The sequence below is a fragment of the Kogia breviceps genome, chromosome 3 (assembly GCF_026419965.1).
Source record: "Kogia breviceps isolate mKogBre1 chromosome 3, mKogBre1 haplotype 1, whole genome shotgun sequence".
Lineage (NCBI taxonomy): Eukaryota > Metazoa > Chordata > Mammalia > Artiodactyla > Physeteridae > Kogia > Kogia breviceps.
The window spans coordinates 174,257,972-174,275,482 of NC_081312.1; the positions used below are offsets into that span (position 1 = coordinate 174,257,972).

A 17,511-nucleotide genomic window follows, 5' to 3' on the forward strand; every position below is an offset into this window, starting at 1 on the left:
TGTGCAAAAGCTTTCAAGTTTCATTAGGTCCCATTTGTTTATTTTTGCTTTTATTTCCATTTCTCTAGGAGGTGGGTCAAAAAGGATCTTGCTATGACTTATGTCATAGAGTGTTCTGCCTATGTTTTCCTCTAAGAGTTTGACAGTTTCTGGCCTTACATTTAGATCTTTAATGCATTTTGAATTTATTTGTGTGTATGGTGTTAGGGAGTGTTCTAATCTCACTCTTTTACATGTAGCTGTCCAGTTATCCCAGCACCACTTATTGAAGAGGCTGTCTTTTTTCTACTGTATATTCTTGCCTCCTTTATCAAAGATAAGGTGACCATATGTGTGTGGGTTTATCTCTGGGCTTTCTATCCTGTTCCATTGATCTACATTTATGTTTTTTGTGCCAGTACCATACTGTCTTGATTACTGTAGCTTTGTAGTATAGTCTGAAGTCAGGGAGCCTGATTCCTCCAGCTCCATGTTTCTTTCTCAAGATTGCTTTGGCTATTCGGGATCTTTCGTGTTTCCATACAAATTGTGAAATTTTTTGTTCTAGTTCTGTGAAAAATGCCAGTGGTAGTTTGATAGGGATTGCATTGAACCTGTAGATTGCTTTGGGTAGTAGAGTCATTTTCACAATATTGATTCTTCCAATCCAAGAACATGGTATATCTCTCCATCTATTTCTATCATCTTTAATTTCTTTCATCAGTGTCTTATAATTTTCTGCATACCCGTCTTTTGCCTCCTCAGGTAGGTTTATTCCTAGATATTTTATTCTTTTTGTTGCAATGGTAAATGGGAGTGTTTTCTTAATTTCATTTTCAGATTTTTCATCATTAGTGTATAGGAATGCCAGAGATTTTTGTGCATTAATTTTGTATCCTGCTACTTTACCAAATTCATTGATTAGCTCTAGTAGTTTTCTGGTAGCATCTTTGCGATTCTCTATGTATAGAATCATGTCATCTGCAAACAGTGACAGCTTTTCTTCTTCTTTTCCGATTTGGATTCATTTCTTTTTCTTCTCTGATTGCTGTGGCTAAAACTTCCAAAACTATGTTGAATAAGAGTGGTGAAAGTGGGCAACCTTGTCTTGTTCCTGATTTTAGTGGAAATGGTTTCAGTTTTTCACCATTGAGGATGATGTTGGCTGTGGGTTTGTCATATATGGCCTTTATTATGTTGAGAAAAGTTCCCTCTATTCCTACTTTCTGCAGGGTTTTTATCATAAATGAGTGTTGAATTTTGTTGGAAGCTTTCTCTGCATCTACTGAGATGACCATATGGTTTTTCTCCTTCAATTTGTTAATTTGGTGTATCAAGTTGATTGATTTGTGTATATTGAAGAATCACTGCATTCCTGGAATAAACCCCACTTGATCATGGTGTATGATCCTTTTAATGTGCTGTTGGATTCTGTTTGCTAGTATTTTGTTGAGGATTTTTGCATCTATGTTCATCAGTGATATTGCCCTGTCGTTTTCTTTCTTTGTGACATCTTTGTCTGGTTTTGGTATCAGGGTGAAGGTGGCCTCGTAGAATGAGTTTGGGAGTGTTCCTTCCTCTCCTATCCACAGCCTCAATTTTGGCATGATTTGTTGTCTACTCATGTATTCCACCGATGCAGGGTACATCAAGTTGATTATGGAGCTTTAATCCGCTGCTCCTGAGGCTGCTGGGAGAGATTTCCCTTTCTCTTCTTTGTTCGCGCAACTCCTGGGGTTCAGCTTTGGATTTGGCCCCACCTCTGCAAGTAGGTCGCCTGAGGGCGTCTGCTGTTCGCTCAGACAGGACGGGGTTAAAGGATCAGCTGATTCAGGGGCTCTGGCTCACTCAGGCCGGGGGGAGGGAGGGGTATGGATGCGGGGCGAGCCTGCGGCAGCAGAGGCCAACGTGATGCTGCACCAGCCTGAAGCGCGCCGTGCGTTCTCCCAGGGAAGTTGTCCCTGGATCACGGGACCCTGGCAGTGGCAGGCTGCACAGACTCCTGGGAGGAGCTGTGTGGAGACTGACCTGTGCTCGCACAGAGGCTTCTTGGTGGCGGCAGCAGCAGCCTTAGCGTCTCATGCCCGTCTCTGGGGTCCGCGCTGATAGCCCCAGCTCGCGCCCGTCTCTGGAGCTCCTTTAAGCGGCGCGCTTAATCCCCTGTCCTCGCGCACCAGGAAACAAAGAGGGAAGAAAAAGTCTCTTGTCTCCTCGGCAGCTCCAGACTTCTCCCGGACTCCCTCCCGGCCAGCCGTGGCGCACTAGCCCCTTCAGGCTGTGGTCACGCCGCCAACCCCAGTCCTCTTCCTGGGATCCGACTGAAGCCCGAGCCTCAGCTCCCGGTCCCCGCCCGCTCCGGCAAGTGAGCAGACAAGCCTCTCGGGCTGGTGAGTGCTGATCGGCACTGATCTTCTGTGCCGGAATCTCTCCGCTTTGCCCTCCGCACCCCTGTTGCTGCGCTTTCCTCCGCGGCTCCGAAGCTTCCCCCCTTCTGCCACCCACAGTCTCTGCCCGCGAAGGGGCTGCTAGTGCGTGGAAACCTTTCCTCCTTCACGGCTCCCTCCCACTGGTGCAGTTCCCGTCCCTATTCTTTTTGTCTCTGTTTATTCTTTTTTCTTTTGCCTACCCAGGTACGCGGGGAGTTTCTTGTCTTTTGGGAGGTCTGAGGTCTTCTGCCAGCGTTCAGTGGGTGTTCTGTAGGAGCAGTTCCACGTGTAGATGTATTTCTGATGTATCTGCAGGGAGGAAGGTGATCTCCGCGTCTTACCCTTCCGCCATCTTCCCCCTCTCTGTCATAAACTCTTACATTAGAGAAGCCCTCCAAGTGTCACCAAGTAACCACATGGACTGGAAATTCTATCTTAATAAGATTTATTTCTGTTTGGTTATGCTGCATATAAAAAACAACTAAATCATTAAATCGTAAATATTATTTTTAAAGGAAAATATAAACCTTTGAAATATAAGTAAATGCAGGATCTGATATTCATCAGAAAACAAAATTGTTTTTCAATTTTCTGAACAGTGGAGTAAAATATAGAGCTGTATATAACAGTTTATCATTATTGGCAGTATTATCATTGTTTATAAAAGCATTTTAGAGTTGACAAATTTTTCTTATACATGATTTAATTTTATCACCACCACAGTCTTGTGAAGAAAGCAGAATAGGTATTACTAACTATTCTGCCTTAGAGATGAACAAAATACTAATATACCTATTTTAATGCTAAATTCTAAAAGCGCTGTTATTTTAAGTCACATCATGGAATCACGGAGTCACAAATGTTTTTCCAGTATCATTTAACTGATTTATCCTTAAGATTTCTCTCTGACGGAATAGAAATTGTCTGCCTATTAGGGTTTTATTTAATATTTACTGGAGTATAATTGCTTTACGATGTTGTGTTAGTTTCTGTTGCAAAACAAAGTGAATCAGCTATAAGTATACATACATCCCCATATCCCCTCCCTCTTGCGTCTCCCTCCCTCCCTCCCTATCCCACTCCTCTAGGTGGTCACAAAGCACCGAGCTGACCTCCCTGTGCTGTGCAGCAGCTTCCCACCAGCCATCCACTTTACATTTGCTAGTGTATATATGTCAGTGCTACTCTCTGACTTCATCCCAGCTTCCCCTTCACCCCGTGTCCTCAAGTCCATTCCCTACATCTGCGTCTTTATTCCTGCCCTGCCACTAGGCTCTCATCAGTACCATTTTTCTAGATTCCATATATGTGTGTTAGTATACGGTACTTGTTTTTCCCTTTGACTTACTTCACTCTGTATGACAGCCTCTAGGTCCATCCACTTCATTACAAATAACTCAGTTTCCTTTCTTTTTATGGCAGAGTAATATTCCATTGTATATATGTGCCACATCTTCTTTCCCCACTCATCTGTCGATGGACATTTAGGTTGCTTTCATGTCCTGGCAATTGTAAATATGTGCTGCAGTGAACGTTGTGGTGCATGTATCTTTTTGACTTATGGTTTTCTCATGGTATATGCCCAGTAGTGGGATTGCTGGGTCATATGGTAGTTCTATTTTTAGTTTTTTAAGGAACCTCCATACCGTTCTCCACAGTGGCTGTATCAATTTACATTCGCACCAACAGTGTAGGAGGGTTCCCTTTTCTCCACACCCTCTCCAGCATTTATTGTTTATAGATTTTTTGATGATGGCCATTCTGACCAGTGTGAGGTGATATCTCTTTGTGGTTTTGATTTGCATTTCTCTAATGATTAGTGATGTTGAGTATCTTTTCAAGTGTTTGTTGGCAATCTGTCTTCTTTGGAGAAATGTCTATTTAGGTCTTCTGCCCATTTTTAGATTGGACTGTTTTGTTTTTTCTGATACTGAGCTGCATGAGCTGCTTGTATATTTTGGAGATTAATCCTTCGTCAGTTGCTTCGTTTGAAAATATTTTCTCCCATTCAGAGGGTTGTCTTTTGGTCTTGTTTATGGTTTCCTTTGCTGTGCAAAAGCTTTTAAGTTTCATTAGGTCCCATTTGTTTATTTTTTATTTTATTTCCATTACTCTAGGAGATGGATCAAAAAAGATCTTGCTGTGATTTATGTCAAAGAGTGTTCTGCCTATGTTTTCCTCTAAGAGAAAAGTTTTTATTAATGTTAAGAAAGTACATATATCATTCTTGAAAAGAACATTAAGTCTCTGGTTTCCCCTGCTGGATACTTCTTTCTAATACACATTGAACTGATTACCAATATGTCATTTTGGGAAAGTTTACCACTCTAATTTCATCACAAGTCTATACAGACCACATTATTTATAAAACTTAAAATGGCAGTTTAAAATTTGTTTGACTTACTTTAGAAGTACTGGACTTCATGTCTCTGATAAGATTCATGAAAACTATTAATGTTACTGGGGTTTTCATTTCAAGCCCATCTTTAGGGGAAAGTAACAGGATAGAATATCTCTAGTTCCTCTAATTACATTAGAAAAAATCTGGCAGGGGTACATCCCTGAAGATACAAAAAAATTTAGATTGGCTCTTTTTAATCATTTTTTGACTGCAGTATCAACAAGATAGGTAGTTAACTGGGTTCAGGAATCTTTTGAATATGCCCTTCTGACCTAAATGCTTCTTAATATAAATTTCATATTGATTTGGCCTTTTTAGAAATCTAACCTAGTTTCATTGTTTTGAATTAACTATGATATCACCCTAAACTCTTTTTTTTAAAGTGTCTTTATTGGAGTATAATTGCTTTACAATGTTGTGTTAGTTTCTGCTGTACAACAAAGTGGATCAGCTATATGTATCACCCTAAACTCTTAAATCACCTTTTAAAACTGAAGGAGGACCAAACAGAACTAATATTTTATGGACTGGCTCTTCTACAGAGCCCTTTACATATCTCATTTATCACTTGCAAGAGCCCTGTGAGATGGGTATCATTGCCCCAATTTACAGATGAAAAAAAAAAAAAAAAAAAACCAAAAACAGATTTGGAGACATTTGTAACTTGTCCAAGGTCATCCAGGCAACATGTGGCAAAGGTAGCATTTTAACCCTGGCCCGACTCCCAACTCCTTTTCTATCATATGTGACAGTGGAGGATATTATGAGAAATAATTTTTTCCTGTTCCATGATCATCGAATTCGGGGTGAAAGAAGAGACTACTGCCCCCAGAATACTCTTCCCCTTGGAACTTTCAGTTATTCAGAAGTGGAGATTCAGTTGGCCAGTCAGAAAGAATCCTCTCCCCCACCCTGCTTATTCACATCTCCAAAGGCATAAAGGACAGTAAGGTTCTGAAAGAAAAATGATTCCATTTGGCCCACTGAAAAGTTTGACCAAAAAGGAGGGAGAAATTAAAAGCTCTTAACTGTAATCATCCCAGTTTCTTGGTTCTCTAACAGATATCAGAAAGCTGACTCGATTTTGGTGGAAACATAAAAAGATAAGCAAAGATGCTGACATGCATTGTTTCTAGGTAAATCAGATGCACATTTTATTTTAAATTAAATTAAGTCATTAATAGGCATAGTGCAAAGTGACATTCCGCATCATGAAGAGGTAACCCTATTAGTTAAATTCTCTGCAAATGAATTTCATTTTACTGAAGTCTTCTGGGAGACATGGTTTTGTCTTTCACGGAGATGCTGCAGCCTCACCTACTGAACCAAGAGACGTACTTGCTTTCCTGTGGTTTTCAAGACCCACGTTTAAATTTCATATCTTTGGGACAACAAATGTATTATTCTAAGCGACCTGACTCTAGGGGAATATCAACTACTTCACAGGTAGAATACAAATATCATTCTCCCCTTAAATCTGAGTAAATAGTCTTAAACACTTTCTAAATCCTATTATGTGTACAAACTTTGCATGTAAAGGTTGAGCCAAGCAGGCACAGGACTGTAAGTAAATACATCCTTCTCCCATAAGTACACAGTATTGAATGGAGGAGAAAGGGGCTTTATACTCTATTCCCTCAATCCCTCAATCAAAGACTTTTTTAAAAGAAAAGGCAGAGTAAAAATAATAACCTCAGCTCTATGATAAGGAACTTCCGTATTTGAATTTCATTGAATTTTAGAGTTAGAAAGGGTCTCCCCAGGAGCTGTGTAATACCAGCCGTCTCCCCAGACCACCAGACCACCTTCGAAGCCACACCATCTATGTGAGTTCAAAGTTTCTTCCGCTTCAAACAGTGGAAGCTCAGGGTCTGGTTTTTCTTTCTTGCAAATGCACTGGATCCACTGATCTGAATTCTAATGATAACCTATTTTGCCCTACATCTTAAAATTTTCATTTAAAATCTTGACCGATAACCAGTGACCTTCAAGAGGGAGGCAGCAGGGTGCAACAGAAAAAGTGGACTAGGGAGTTTGTTTCTTTAGTCTCATTCTCTTCATCTGCAAAATGGGAATCAGTACACGTACTTTGCAAGAACTGGAAAGGATGGAAGTCTCGGCACGGTCTCTTGTGCCGGCAGTGCTTGCTAAGTGGTAGTTATTATGATTATGATAGTCAAGTTCTCATAAAGCCTCCTGGTAAAACGGCCTTGCAGGTAATGACAGACATGTAGCTTCTTCATCTCTTATCAATCTTAACCCATTTTAGAAAAGCACTTTTGGTATCACCATGTGTTTATACATTTGGAATAAAATGTAAAAGCTCACTCAGCTTTTACTTAAGCACTGACCTATTGCAATTTAATATCAGATAACTGGTGCCATCCTACAAAGAGACACTGCACAGCCGGGGCCCTGGAGGCCCTGAGGCAGCAAAGCACCAAGTGGTGGAGCAGAGCCTGTGTGAGATGACAGAGATGTTTCAGGTACTTTTCAAAGAAAGGGAGCTTTTTAACCTAACAAAGGCAAACACTGTATCTTAACTGATTCTAACCCATAAAGAACCTGACAAATAGTTCCTACATTCCTTCTAGAATGCAAAGAATTAATGATAAGGAGACAAAGAAGCTTCCACTGAAATTTCAGGAAGATATATTCTTCTAGGCCCCCAAGACAGTAGTGGTAATTGAGCAAACACATGAAGGTTTTGATGTACTTGTTACCTTATAGCCAAAGAATAAATGTGTTTTCTATGGGCTTGTTTCCTCTCTCTTGGCTTCTGCTTCTAAGCCGGCCGGTACACATCTATTGCTTTCCTACTCCTCTTGGGTCTTAAGTGTGACAATCTGCCCCCCACATGAATTCCAAAAGAAACCACAGTGGGGTACAATCTCACTAGCATCCCAGTTCTTCTGCAATTCTGCACTGTAAACCATGGGAGTAACGCCATCAAGTCAAGGAAGTTCTAGGAATTGCTGTTAAAACCCCAATTTCCCAGGTCTGCAAGTGCCTGACATTCTGAAGGCATTCTACAAGGTTCTAATAACAACTGACAGAATAATTCAGATGTGCTTCTGACTGAACACTGGGACATAAAAACAAAAGAAACTTTGAAGCCCTTTTTGAACAGGAATGTTGTAACATTTAAACTTCAACAACATACCCATTAGCCCTGATGTCAGTTAACTACAATTTTCCAGAAAATCATGAGGAATGGCTTGCTTACGTGACTCTGGTGCTTATTGACCTCCATGGCATGTTTGATCTCAGGCGGTTCCTTCATGTGGGCATAATCTGAGACTCCTTTGGCAGCATCGTGCTTCTGCTTGTAAGCAATCTTAAGAAAAACACAAATAATTGTTAGTTTCATTTACAGGCGTATGAAATTTCTTACCTTTTAAATTTCAGTGTTCCGTTAGGATTTCATATAGTTGAATACCACCATTAATGATCAAATTAGCCTAAGCCTCTATAACAAAATAATATACATAATAGTTTAATCTTTGTGCTTCTGTTTAGACTCCTAATTCTAACTCTTTGTCATTTATTTCAAAAGTCTTTGTCCACACACTGAAATCCCCACTCATATTCATCTAGCTTAAATCTCAGCTACAGTTTTGGGAAATCTTCCACATCCAAGTGGTTTTAGGGTCATAAATGTTCAAGGTTTGAAGCTTGGGAAAGCAAATGACAAAACTGGGGAAGTGACTGGATATTTAAAAGTGAATTGTTCATATTTGAATTGACTTACGATTTTATGGATGCACAGCTATAATAGGATATAAGCCTATTAAAAGCCCTAAACTTTGGGAAAAAATATAACAAAATTCTCACATATGTCAAGCCTTGTTCTCTGTTAGGGAAATAAACATCACAGCAATGCCACCCATCACCACCATATTAAATCTGTCTCACACAGGGATGGAGAGAAGGCATGAGAATAATCAGAAGTACTTCAGAAGTAGAACTAAACAACCTCAACAGAGTTAGAAATTAAAGAAGATCCATAAAATGGCAAATTGTCCCCTTACTCTCAGTCTAATGCTATATTATCCTATTTATTTCCTTCACAAGTTTAAATTACTCAGTTTAATTTTTGTAAAATTACTTATTTTCTGTCTTCTCTTACTAGAATATAACTGTCCAGTTCACTAAATGCTCAGAACCCAGAATAGTGCCTGACATAAACTGCAATAAATATTTGCTCAGTGAGTAAAGAAATAGGACCCCAGAAAATAATTGAAGAGATTACAGTCGAAAACTTCCCTAACATGGCAAAGGAAATAGGCACCCAAGTCCAGGAAGCGCAGCAAGTCCCATACAGGATAAACCCAAGGAGAAACATGCCGAGACACATAGTAATCAAATTGGCAAAAATTAAAGACAAAGAAAAATTATTGAAAGCAGCAAGGGAAAAATGACAAATAACATACGAGGGAACTCCCATAAGGTTAACAGCTGATTTCTAGCAGAAACTCTACAAGCCAGAAAGGAGTGGCATGATATACTTAGAGTGATGAAGGGGAAGAACCTACAACCAAGATTACTCTACCCAGCAAGGATCTCATTCAGATTCAATGGAGAAATCAAAAGCTTTACAGACAAGTAAAAGCTAAGACAATTCAGCACCACCAAACCAGCTCTACAACAAATGCTAAAGGAACTTCTCTAAGTGGGAAACACAAGAGAAGAAAAGGACCTACAAAAACTAACCCAAAACAATTAAGAAAATGGTCATAGGAACATACATATCAATAATTACCTTAAACGTGAATGGATTAAATGCTCCAACCAAAAGACGCAGGCTTGCTGAATGGATACAAAAGCAAGACCCATATATATGCTGTCTACAAGAGACCCACTTCACACCTAGGGACACATACAGACTGAAAGTGAGGGGATGGAAAAAGATATTCCATGCAAATGGAAATCAAAAGAAAGCTGCAGTAGCTATACTCATATCAGGTAAAATAGACATTAAAATAAAGAATGTTAAAAGAGACAAGGAAGGACACTACATAATGATCAAGGGATCAATCCAAGAAGAAGATATAACAATTATAAATATATATGCACCCAACATAGGAGCACCTCAATACATAAGGCAACTGCTAACAGCTATAAAAGAGGAAATCGACAGTAACATAATAATAGTGGGCGACTTTAACACCTCACTTACACCAATGGACAGATCATCCAAACAGAAAATTAATAAGGAAATACGTGCTTTAAATGACACAATAGACCAGATAGATTTAATAGATATTTATAGGACATTCCACCCAAAAACTGCAGATTACACTTTCTTCTCAAGTGCACACGGAACATTCTCCAGGAGAGATCACATCTTGGGTCACAAATCAAGCCTCAGTAAATTTAAGAAAATTGAAATTGTATCGAGTTTCTTTTCTGACCACAATGCTATGAGATTAGAAATGAATTACAGGGAAAAAAACCACAAAAAACACAAACACATGGAGGCTAAACAATACATTACTAAATAACCAAGAGATCAGTGAAGAAATCAAAGAGGAAATAAAAAATACCTAGAGACAAATGACAACAAAAACAAGATGATCCAAAACCTATGGGATGCAGCAAAAGCAGTTTTAAGCGGGAAGTTTATAGCTATACAAGCCTAACTCAAGAAACAAGAAAAATCTCAAATAAACAATCTAACCTTATACCTAAAGGAAGTAGAGAAAGAAGGACAAACAAGACCCAAAGTTAGCAGAAGGAAAGAAATCATAAAGCTCAGAGCAGAAATAAATGAAATAGAAACAAAGAAAACAATAGCAAAGATCAATAAAACTAAAATCTGGTTCTTTGAGAAGATAAACTATATTGATAAACCATTAGCCAGACTCATCAAGAAAAAGAGGGAGAGGACTCAAATCAACAAAATTAGAAATGAAAAAGAAGTTACAACAGACACTGCAGAAATACAAAGCATCCTAAGAGACTACTACAAGCAACTCTATGCCAATAAAATGGACAACCTGGAAGAAATGGACAAATTCTTAGAAAGGTATAACCTTCCAAGACTGAACCAGAAAGAAATAGAAAATATGAACAGACCAATCGTAAGTAATGAAATTGAAATGGTGATTAAAAATCTTCCAACAAACAAAAGTCCAGGACCAGATGGCTTCACACGTGAATTCTATCAAACATTTAGAGAAGAGCTAACATCCATCCTTCTCAAACTCTTCCAAAAGATAGGAGAGGGAGGAACACTCCCAAACTCATTCTATGAGGCCACCATCACCCTGATGCCAAAACCAGACAAAGATACTACAAAAAATGAAAATTACAGATCAACATCACTGATGAATATAGATGCAAAAATCCTCAACAAAATACTGGCAAACAGATTCCAACAACACATTAAAAGGATCATACACATGACCACATGGGATTTATCCCAGGGATGCAAGGATTCTTCAATATACGCAAATCAATCAATGTGATACACCATATTGACAAATTGAAGAATAAAAACCATATGATCATCTCAATAGATGCAGAAAAAGCTTCTGACAAAATTCAACACCCATTTATGATAAAAACTCTCCAGAAAGTGGGCATAGAGGGAACCTACCTCAACATGATAAAGGCCATATACGACAAACCTACAGCAAACATCATTCTCAATGGTGAAAAACTGAAAGCATTTCCTCTAAGATCAGGAAGAAGACAAGGATGTCCACTCTCACCACTATTATTCAACATAGTTTGGGAAGTCCTAGCCATGGCAATCAGATAAGAAAAAGAAATAAAAGGAATCCAAATTGGAAAAGAAGAAGTAAAAGTGGCACTATTTGCAGATGACATGATACTATAGATAGAGAATCCTAAAGATACCACCAGAAAACTACTAGAACTAATCAATGAATTTGGTAAAGTTGCAGGATACAAAATTAATGCACAGAAATCTCTTGTATTCCTATACACTAATGATGAAAAATCTGAAAGAGAAATTAAGGAAACACTCCCATTTACCATTTTAACAAAAAGAATAAAATACCTAGGAATAAACCTACCTAGGGAGACAAAAGACCTGTATGCAGAAAACTATAAGACACTGATGAAAGAAATTAAAGATGATACCAACAGATGGAGAGATATACCATGTTCTTGGATTGGAAGAATCAATACTGTGAAAATGACTATACTACCCAAAGCAATCTACAGATGCAATGCAATCCCTATCAAATTACCAATGGCATTTTTTACAGAACTAGAACAAAAAATCTTAAAATCTGTATGGAGACACAAAAGACCCCGAATAGGCAAAGCAGTCTTGAGGGAAAAAAACAGAGCTGGAGGAATCAGACTCCCTGACTTCAGACTATACTACAAAGCTACAGTAATCAAGACAATATGGTACTGGCACAAAAACAGAAACACAGATCAATGGAACAAGATAGAAAGCCCAGAGATAAACCCATGCACCTATGGTCAACTAATCTATGACAAAGGAGGCAAGGATATACAATGGAGGACAGTCCCTTCAATAAGTGGTGCTGGGAAAACTGGACAGCTACATGTAAAAGAATGAAATTAGAACATTCCCTAACACCAAACACAAAAATAAACTCAAAATGGATTAGAGACCTAAATGTAAGACTGGACACTATAAAACTCTTAGAGGAAAACATAGGAAGAACACTCTGACATAAATCACAGCAAGATCTTTTTTGATCCACCCCCTAGAGTAATGGAAATAAAAACAAAAATAAAGACATGGGACCTAATGAAACTTCAAAGCTTTTGCGCAGCAAAGGAAACCATAAACAAGATGAAAAGACAACCCTCAAAATGGTAGAAAGCATTTGCAAACGAATCAATGGACAAAGGATTAATCTCCAAAATATATAAACAACTCATGCAGATCAATATTAAAGAAACAAACAACCCAATCCAAAGATGGGCAGAAGACCTAAATAGACATTTTTCCAAAGAAGGCATACAGATGGCCAGGAAGCACATGAAAAGCTTCTCAACGTCACTAATTATTAGAGAAATGCAAATCAAAACTACAATGAGGGACTTCCCTGGTGGCGCAGTGGTTGGGAGTCTGCCTGCCGATGCAGGGGGCGCAGGTTTGTGCCCCAGTCTGGGAGGATCCCGCATGCCACGGGGCGGCTGGGACCGTGGGCTGTGGTCACTGGGCCTGTGTGTCTGGAGCCTGTGCTCTGCGGCGGGGGAGGCCGCGGCGGTGGGAGGCCCGCGTACCACAAAACAAAACAAAACTACAATGAGGTACCACCTCACAGCAGTTAGAATGGGCATCATCAGAAAATCTACAAAGAACAAATGCTGGAGGGGGTGTGGAGAAAAGGGAACCCTCCTGCACTGTTGGTGCGAATGTAAATTGGTAACAGCCACTATGGAGAACAGTATGGAGGTTCCTTAAAAAACTAAAAATAGAATTACCATATGATCCAGCAATCTAACTGCTAGGCATATACCCAGAGAAAACCATAATTCAAAAAGACACATGCACCCCAACGTTCATTGCAGCACTATTTACAATAGCCAGGTCACGGAAGCAACGTAAGTGCCCATCAACAGATGAATGGATGAAGAAGATGTGGTACATATATACGGTGGAATATTACTCAGCCATAAAAAGGAAGGATATTGGGTCATTTGTAGAGATGTGGATGGATCCAGAGACTGTCATACAGAGTGAAGTAAGTCAGAAAGAGAAAAACAAATATCGTATATTTACGCATGTACGTGGAACCTAGAAAAATGGTACAGATGAACCAGTTTGCAGGGTAGAAGTTGAGGTGTAGAGAACAAACGTCTGGACACCAAGGGGGGAAAGCCGCGGGGGGGTGGGGATGGTGGTGTGCTGAATTGGGCGACTGGGATTGACGTGTGTACACTGATGTGTATAAAATGGATGACTAATAAGAATATACTGTATAAAAAAGTAAAGAAAAAACAAGAATAACTAAACGGTTGAGAACAAAACAAGAATAAATTAATGAATTATTTTTAAATTAAGTTAAAATATATATATTAAAAGTTTAATAATAAAATATTAAATGGAATTGGAATTACTTGGCACAGAATAAAGGTAACTTAAAAAAGAAAAACTAGAACAGTGGTCACCAAGAACAAAACAAGATCTAATTTTTAATGAAAAAATACAGTTAACACTTAAGGGAAAACTTTTTACCAACATGAGCTCCTTTTGAGCTGTGTCCGTATCTTACATATCTTTTAATATCCTGTGCCATTCATACTGAATGACACAGAACAGAAATGCAATAAATGTTTAGTGAATGAATGAATAAGTGAGTTTATTAAACATTCTCATGAGCTTAAACTCCTCGTAGGCTTTAATAAGTAGAATTAACCACCCACTTAACTTAGATAATATACTTGTGCAAAGGATTAAAGTGATAATTACAAAAATAATTTTTTTAAGTAAAAGCATCCACTCCTACCAAAAAAAAAGGGAAAGTCATCTAGCACAAATATCAATGTTCAAATCCCTTCTCTGGCTTCCCCCACCGAGCTTTTCTTGAAAACTTCCAGTGAAAGAGAACTCAACCTGGGTATCACAGTCTCTAAATTTTGAAGATGCTGACACAAAGTTCCTCCTTTAATGAAACTCAAGTCTATCTCCCCAGAGCTGCATCCATTTGGCCATAAGGGAAGAATCTGTTTCACAGGACAGAACTCCAAACGTGGGAACACAGCTGTCAGTGGCTTCCATTCCCCGGACCTGTCTGCATAGATTAAGGTACTGAACCCCTGTACACTCTAAATGCTCTCCGAAGTACAATTCCAACTTTTCCACCTCTTTCTTAAGCTGTCCACAATATCCCAGATATGGCCTGACCTATCCTAATTAGAATTGTTCAGTTTAATCTAGGCTATCATCTCAAATGTGCTATATGCTATTAACACATCCATGGATCACACCATTTTCCTTTTGATTACTGTGTTGAGATTTCTGTCGGCTAATGCCCCTAAGTCTTGTTCACTCCTGCTCAGCCCTGTTCCCACATCTGGTTGATTATTAGGCCTTGCATACAGCACCTCACTTTATTCCAGGGATAATTCAGCTTGCTAGTGTCTGTCCGTTGGTTTAATCCATCAGGATATCTAATTCTGATGAACGTATCTTTTACATTTTCACCAATTAATTACGTTAAACAGGAAACCCATTAAGAACCTCCATTCAGACCGAGAAAGTCCATTATCTCAGTTTCACTACATTACATATTATAACTTGTGGGGAGGAAGGAGGAGTTCAGTGAGTGGCCAAGTCTCTTAAGCCAAGAAACAACTTCTATGAGATCTGTTATAAGGAAAACACAAACTAGCATGTGCCTGTCTCCTTTTTGCTGGATGCCCGGTTGATTTTGCGTTTCTGACTACGGTGCTGGTGAACTCACAAGCATAACCGATGCAGCTGATCATTTTGTGGGTTGTCACAGAAGTGGTGGGTCATCAAGCACAATTTTATTTTATTTTATTTTATTTTATTTTATTTATTTTTTTTTTTTTTGCGGTATGCGGGCCTCTCACTGTTGTGGCCTCTCCCATCGCGGAGCACAGGCTCCGGACGCGCAGGCCCAGCGGCCATGGCTCACGGGCTTAGTTGCTCCGCGGCATGTGGGATCTTCCCGGACCAGGGCACGAACCCGTGTCTCCTGCATCGGCAGGCGGATTCTCAACCACTGCGCCACCAGGGAAGCCCCAAGCACAATTTTAAAGAGCACTCTTTCTTAAAAAGGCTGCGTGATTTTCTACTCGCAGCATTGAAGTAGTCACTTCATTTATAGCTGCTGCTAAGCACCACTTTAGAATTCAGATTACATCAAACGGGAGGCAGCTGAACTTTATCATATTAATCTTCGTCCTTAAAATAGCTAATGGAAAATTATGTCACACTAGTAAATTTTCTGATAAATTTGATTTCTTAGGATTTGTCATTACTGTGTGGCATTTCCCTAGATTAATACTGTTTTCTTCCACCCTTGTGAATTAAGGTTGCTATGGCACTAGATGCCTAACTAGTGGAAGATACTTGCAGTAGTCTTGTATAAGTTATATGTAAATATGTTTATGCAAATAATATACACATTTATGTTATATATTTCATCTTATATGTTTATATCTCATATATACATATATTTCTGATTTACAGTATGTTTCATAACTACTATATAGGTAAATGTACTTTTAATCCCATAGCACAGGCAGCCCTGGAGCTCCTGAAACAGGACCTTGTGGCCACTGTAGACAAAAACATAAGCTCTCATAAATCTCCTCAGTTCGGATGCCTGAGTAGCCTGTATCACTTCTGTGATAAGGGATTATTTCGTCTCTGCCTGAGACAGCCCTGGTGAGAAGGGTCACAGCACTTCATGGCACAGCCCATCCATTTCCAGATTTCTTTGTGATCTTTGCTTGTAAAATTTTTAATGAGAGTTATCTAACAAAATGGCTTCCTAAAATCTCCACATCTGTCTCTCTCTCTTTTTTTAAGGCGTTTCTTCCTATCAGCCATTTTCTACAAGGAGTATTAACCTAGCTAACTTCACCTCATCAGTCTAGTTTGAATGTAAGCATCTGGGAATGTTTGCAAGTTGATTTTAAGATAATCTTTTGTTCCAATGTCAAAAGTTTAGGATACTTTTCAATAGAAGTTGGAACACAGTTACATTTTAGTATTTGCCTAATACTAATACTCTCATTCAGGTTGGCACAAATCTGATACTATTTGGACAGAGTAAAAGGTTAGTTCTATAATTATCACAGACACTATCAAATAGTTCTACTTTCTTGCCTGTCTTATTAGGCAATTGAGAATTGCAATTTTAACAATAATAAAATAGATTTATGTAAATCTAAAGCAATGTTATTACTATTACATAAATCTTTGAAATAGATACCTTCTTCGGAATCCAGGTTTTTCCTTTCTAACAAGTTCGGTGACCGATTATAACACCGGGCAGTGCTGCTCCTTGAGAGCACACATATATCCTTCCTAGAGTGCATGTTCTAATGTAAGTGATAACCTATTCTGGAAAAAAAAGAGATAGATTCCAAAATACACAGTATGGATTATTTTGTATGTTAAGTTCTATGTGCACATATCTGTGTACTATAGATGTGTTTATGCCATAAAAATTTGAGAAAAGTTGTGCCCTTCCAAAGCAATTAGGATGTAAATATCTGAAAATCTTACCTTCCCAAGTATAAAAATAAGAAAAGATTGTTTCTTTTCTTTATCGCGTAATTGTTGCTTATTATTATTATTATTGCCTAAATGTCGTCAAATATCAAGTGTTGTAATTGCTCGCTTTATAAAGTAGTCCATGTGATCAGCAAGTGGCTGGGTTACCAGGTGTTGGCAGGAAAAAAAGGGGGCATATTAGTCATGGTCAGCCATGCAGAACCCTGACATATATTTTTAGCCTCATGTGCACCGCTGAGATTAGCTTACTGCCAAGCTGGGCACATAGTGGACATTTAAGTTTGTGATAATGAAGTACTTAAAGATATTCTGCAAAGGATAACAATACTTGGTATTGTTCAAGAGTAATCTATTTTCAGACTATTTTAAATTATCTAGGTATCCTCTACTTAAAAGTAAAAAGATTCTGAAAAAAAGAAGTAACTTGTTTAATAAGAAAAAGAGGGATAGAAATAGTAAAAAGAGGTGGTAAGGGG

At 38.7% G+C, this 17,511-nt stretch overlaps 1 protein-coding gene across 14 annotated transcripts in view; it reads right to left on the bottom strand.

Annotated features, from left to right (window-relative positions):
• The window catches only part of NEBL (nebulette), a 353,899-nt gene that overhangs the window by 86,803 nt on the left and 249,585 nt on the right, over positions 1-17,511 (bottom strand). For 11 of the 14 annotated variants that reach the window (XM_067030375.1, XM_067030380.1, XM_067030379.1 and 8 more), the window contains one exon: positions 8,033-8,143. The exons of the other annotated variants lie outside the window; for them this stretch is intronic. In XM_067030375.1, the coding sequence (XP_066886476.1) occupies positions 8,033-8,143 (111 nt within the window). The remainder of the gene's footprint in view (positions 1-8,032; positions 8,144-17,511) is intronic. 14 annotated transcript variants of the gene reach the window in all.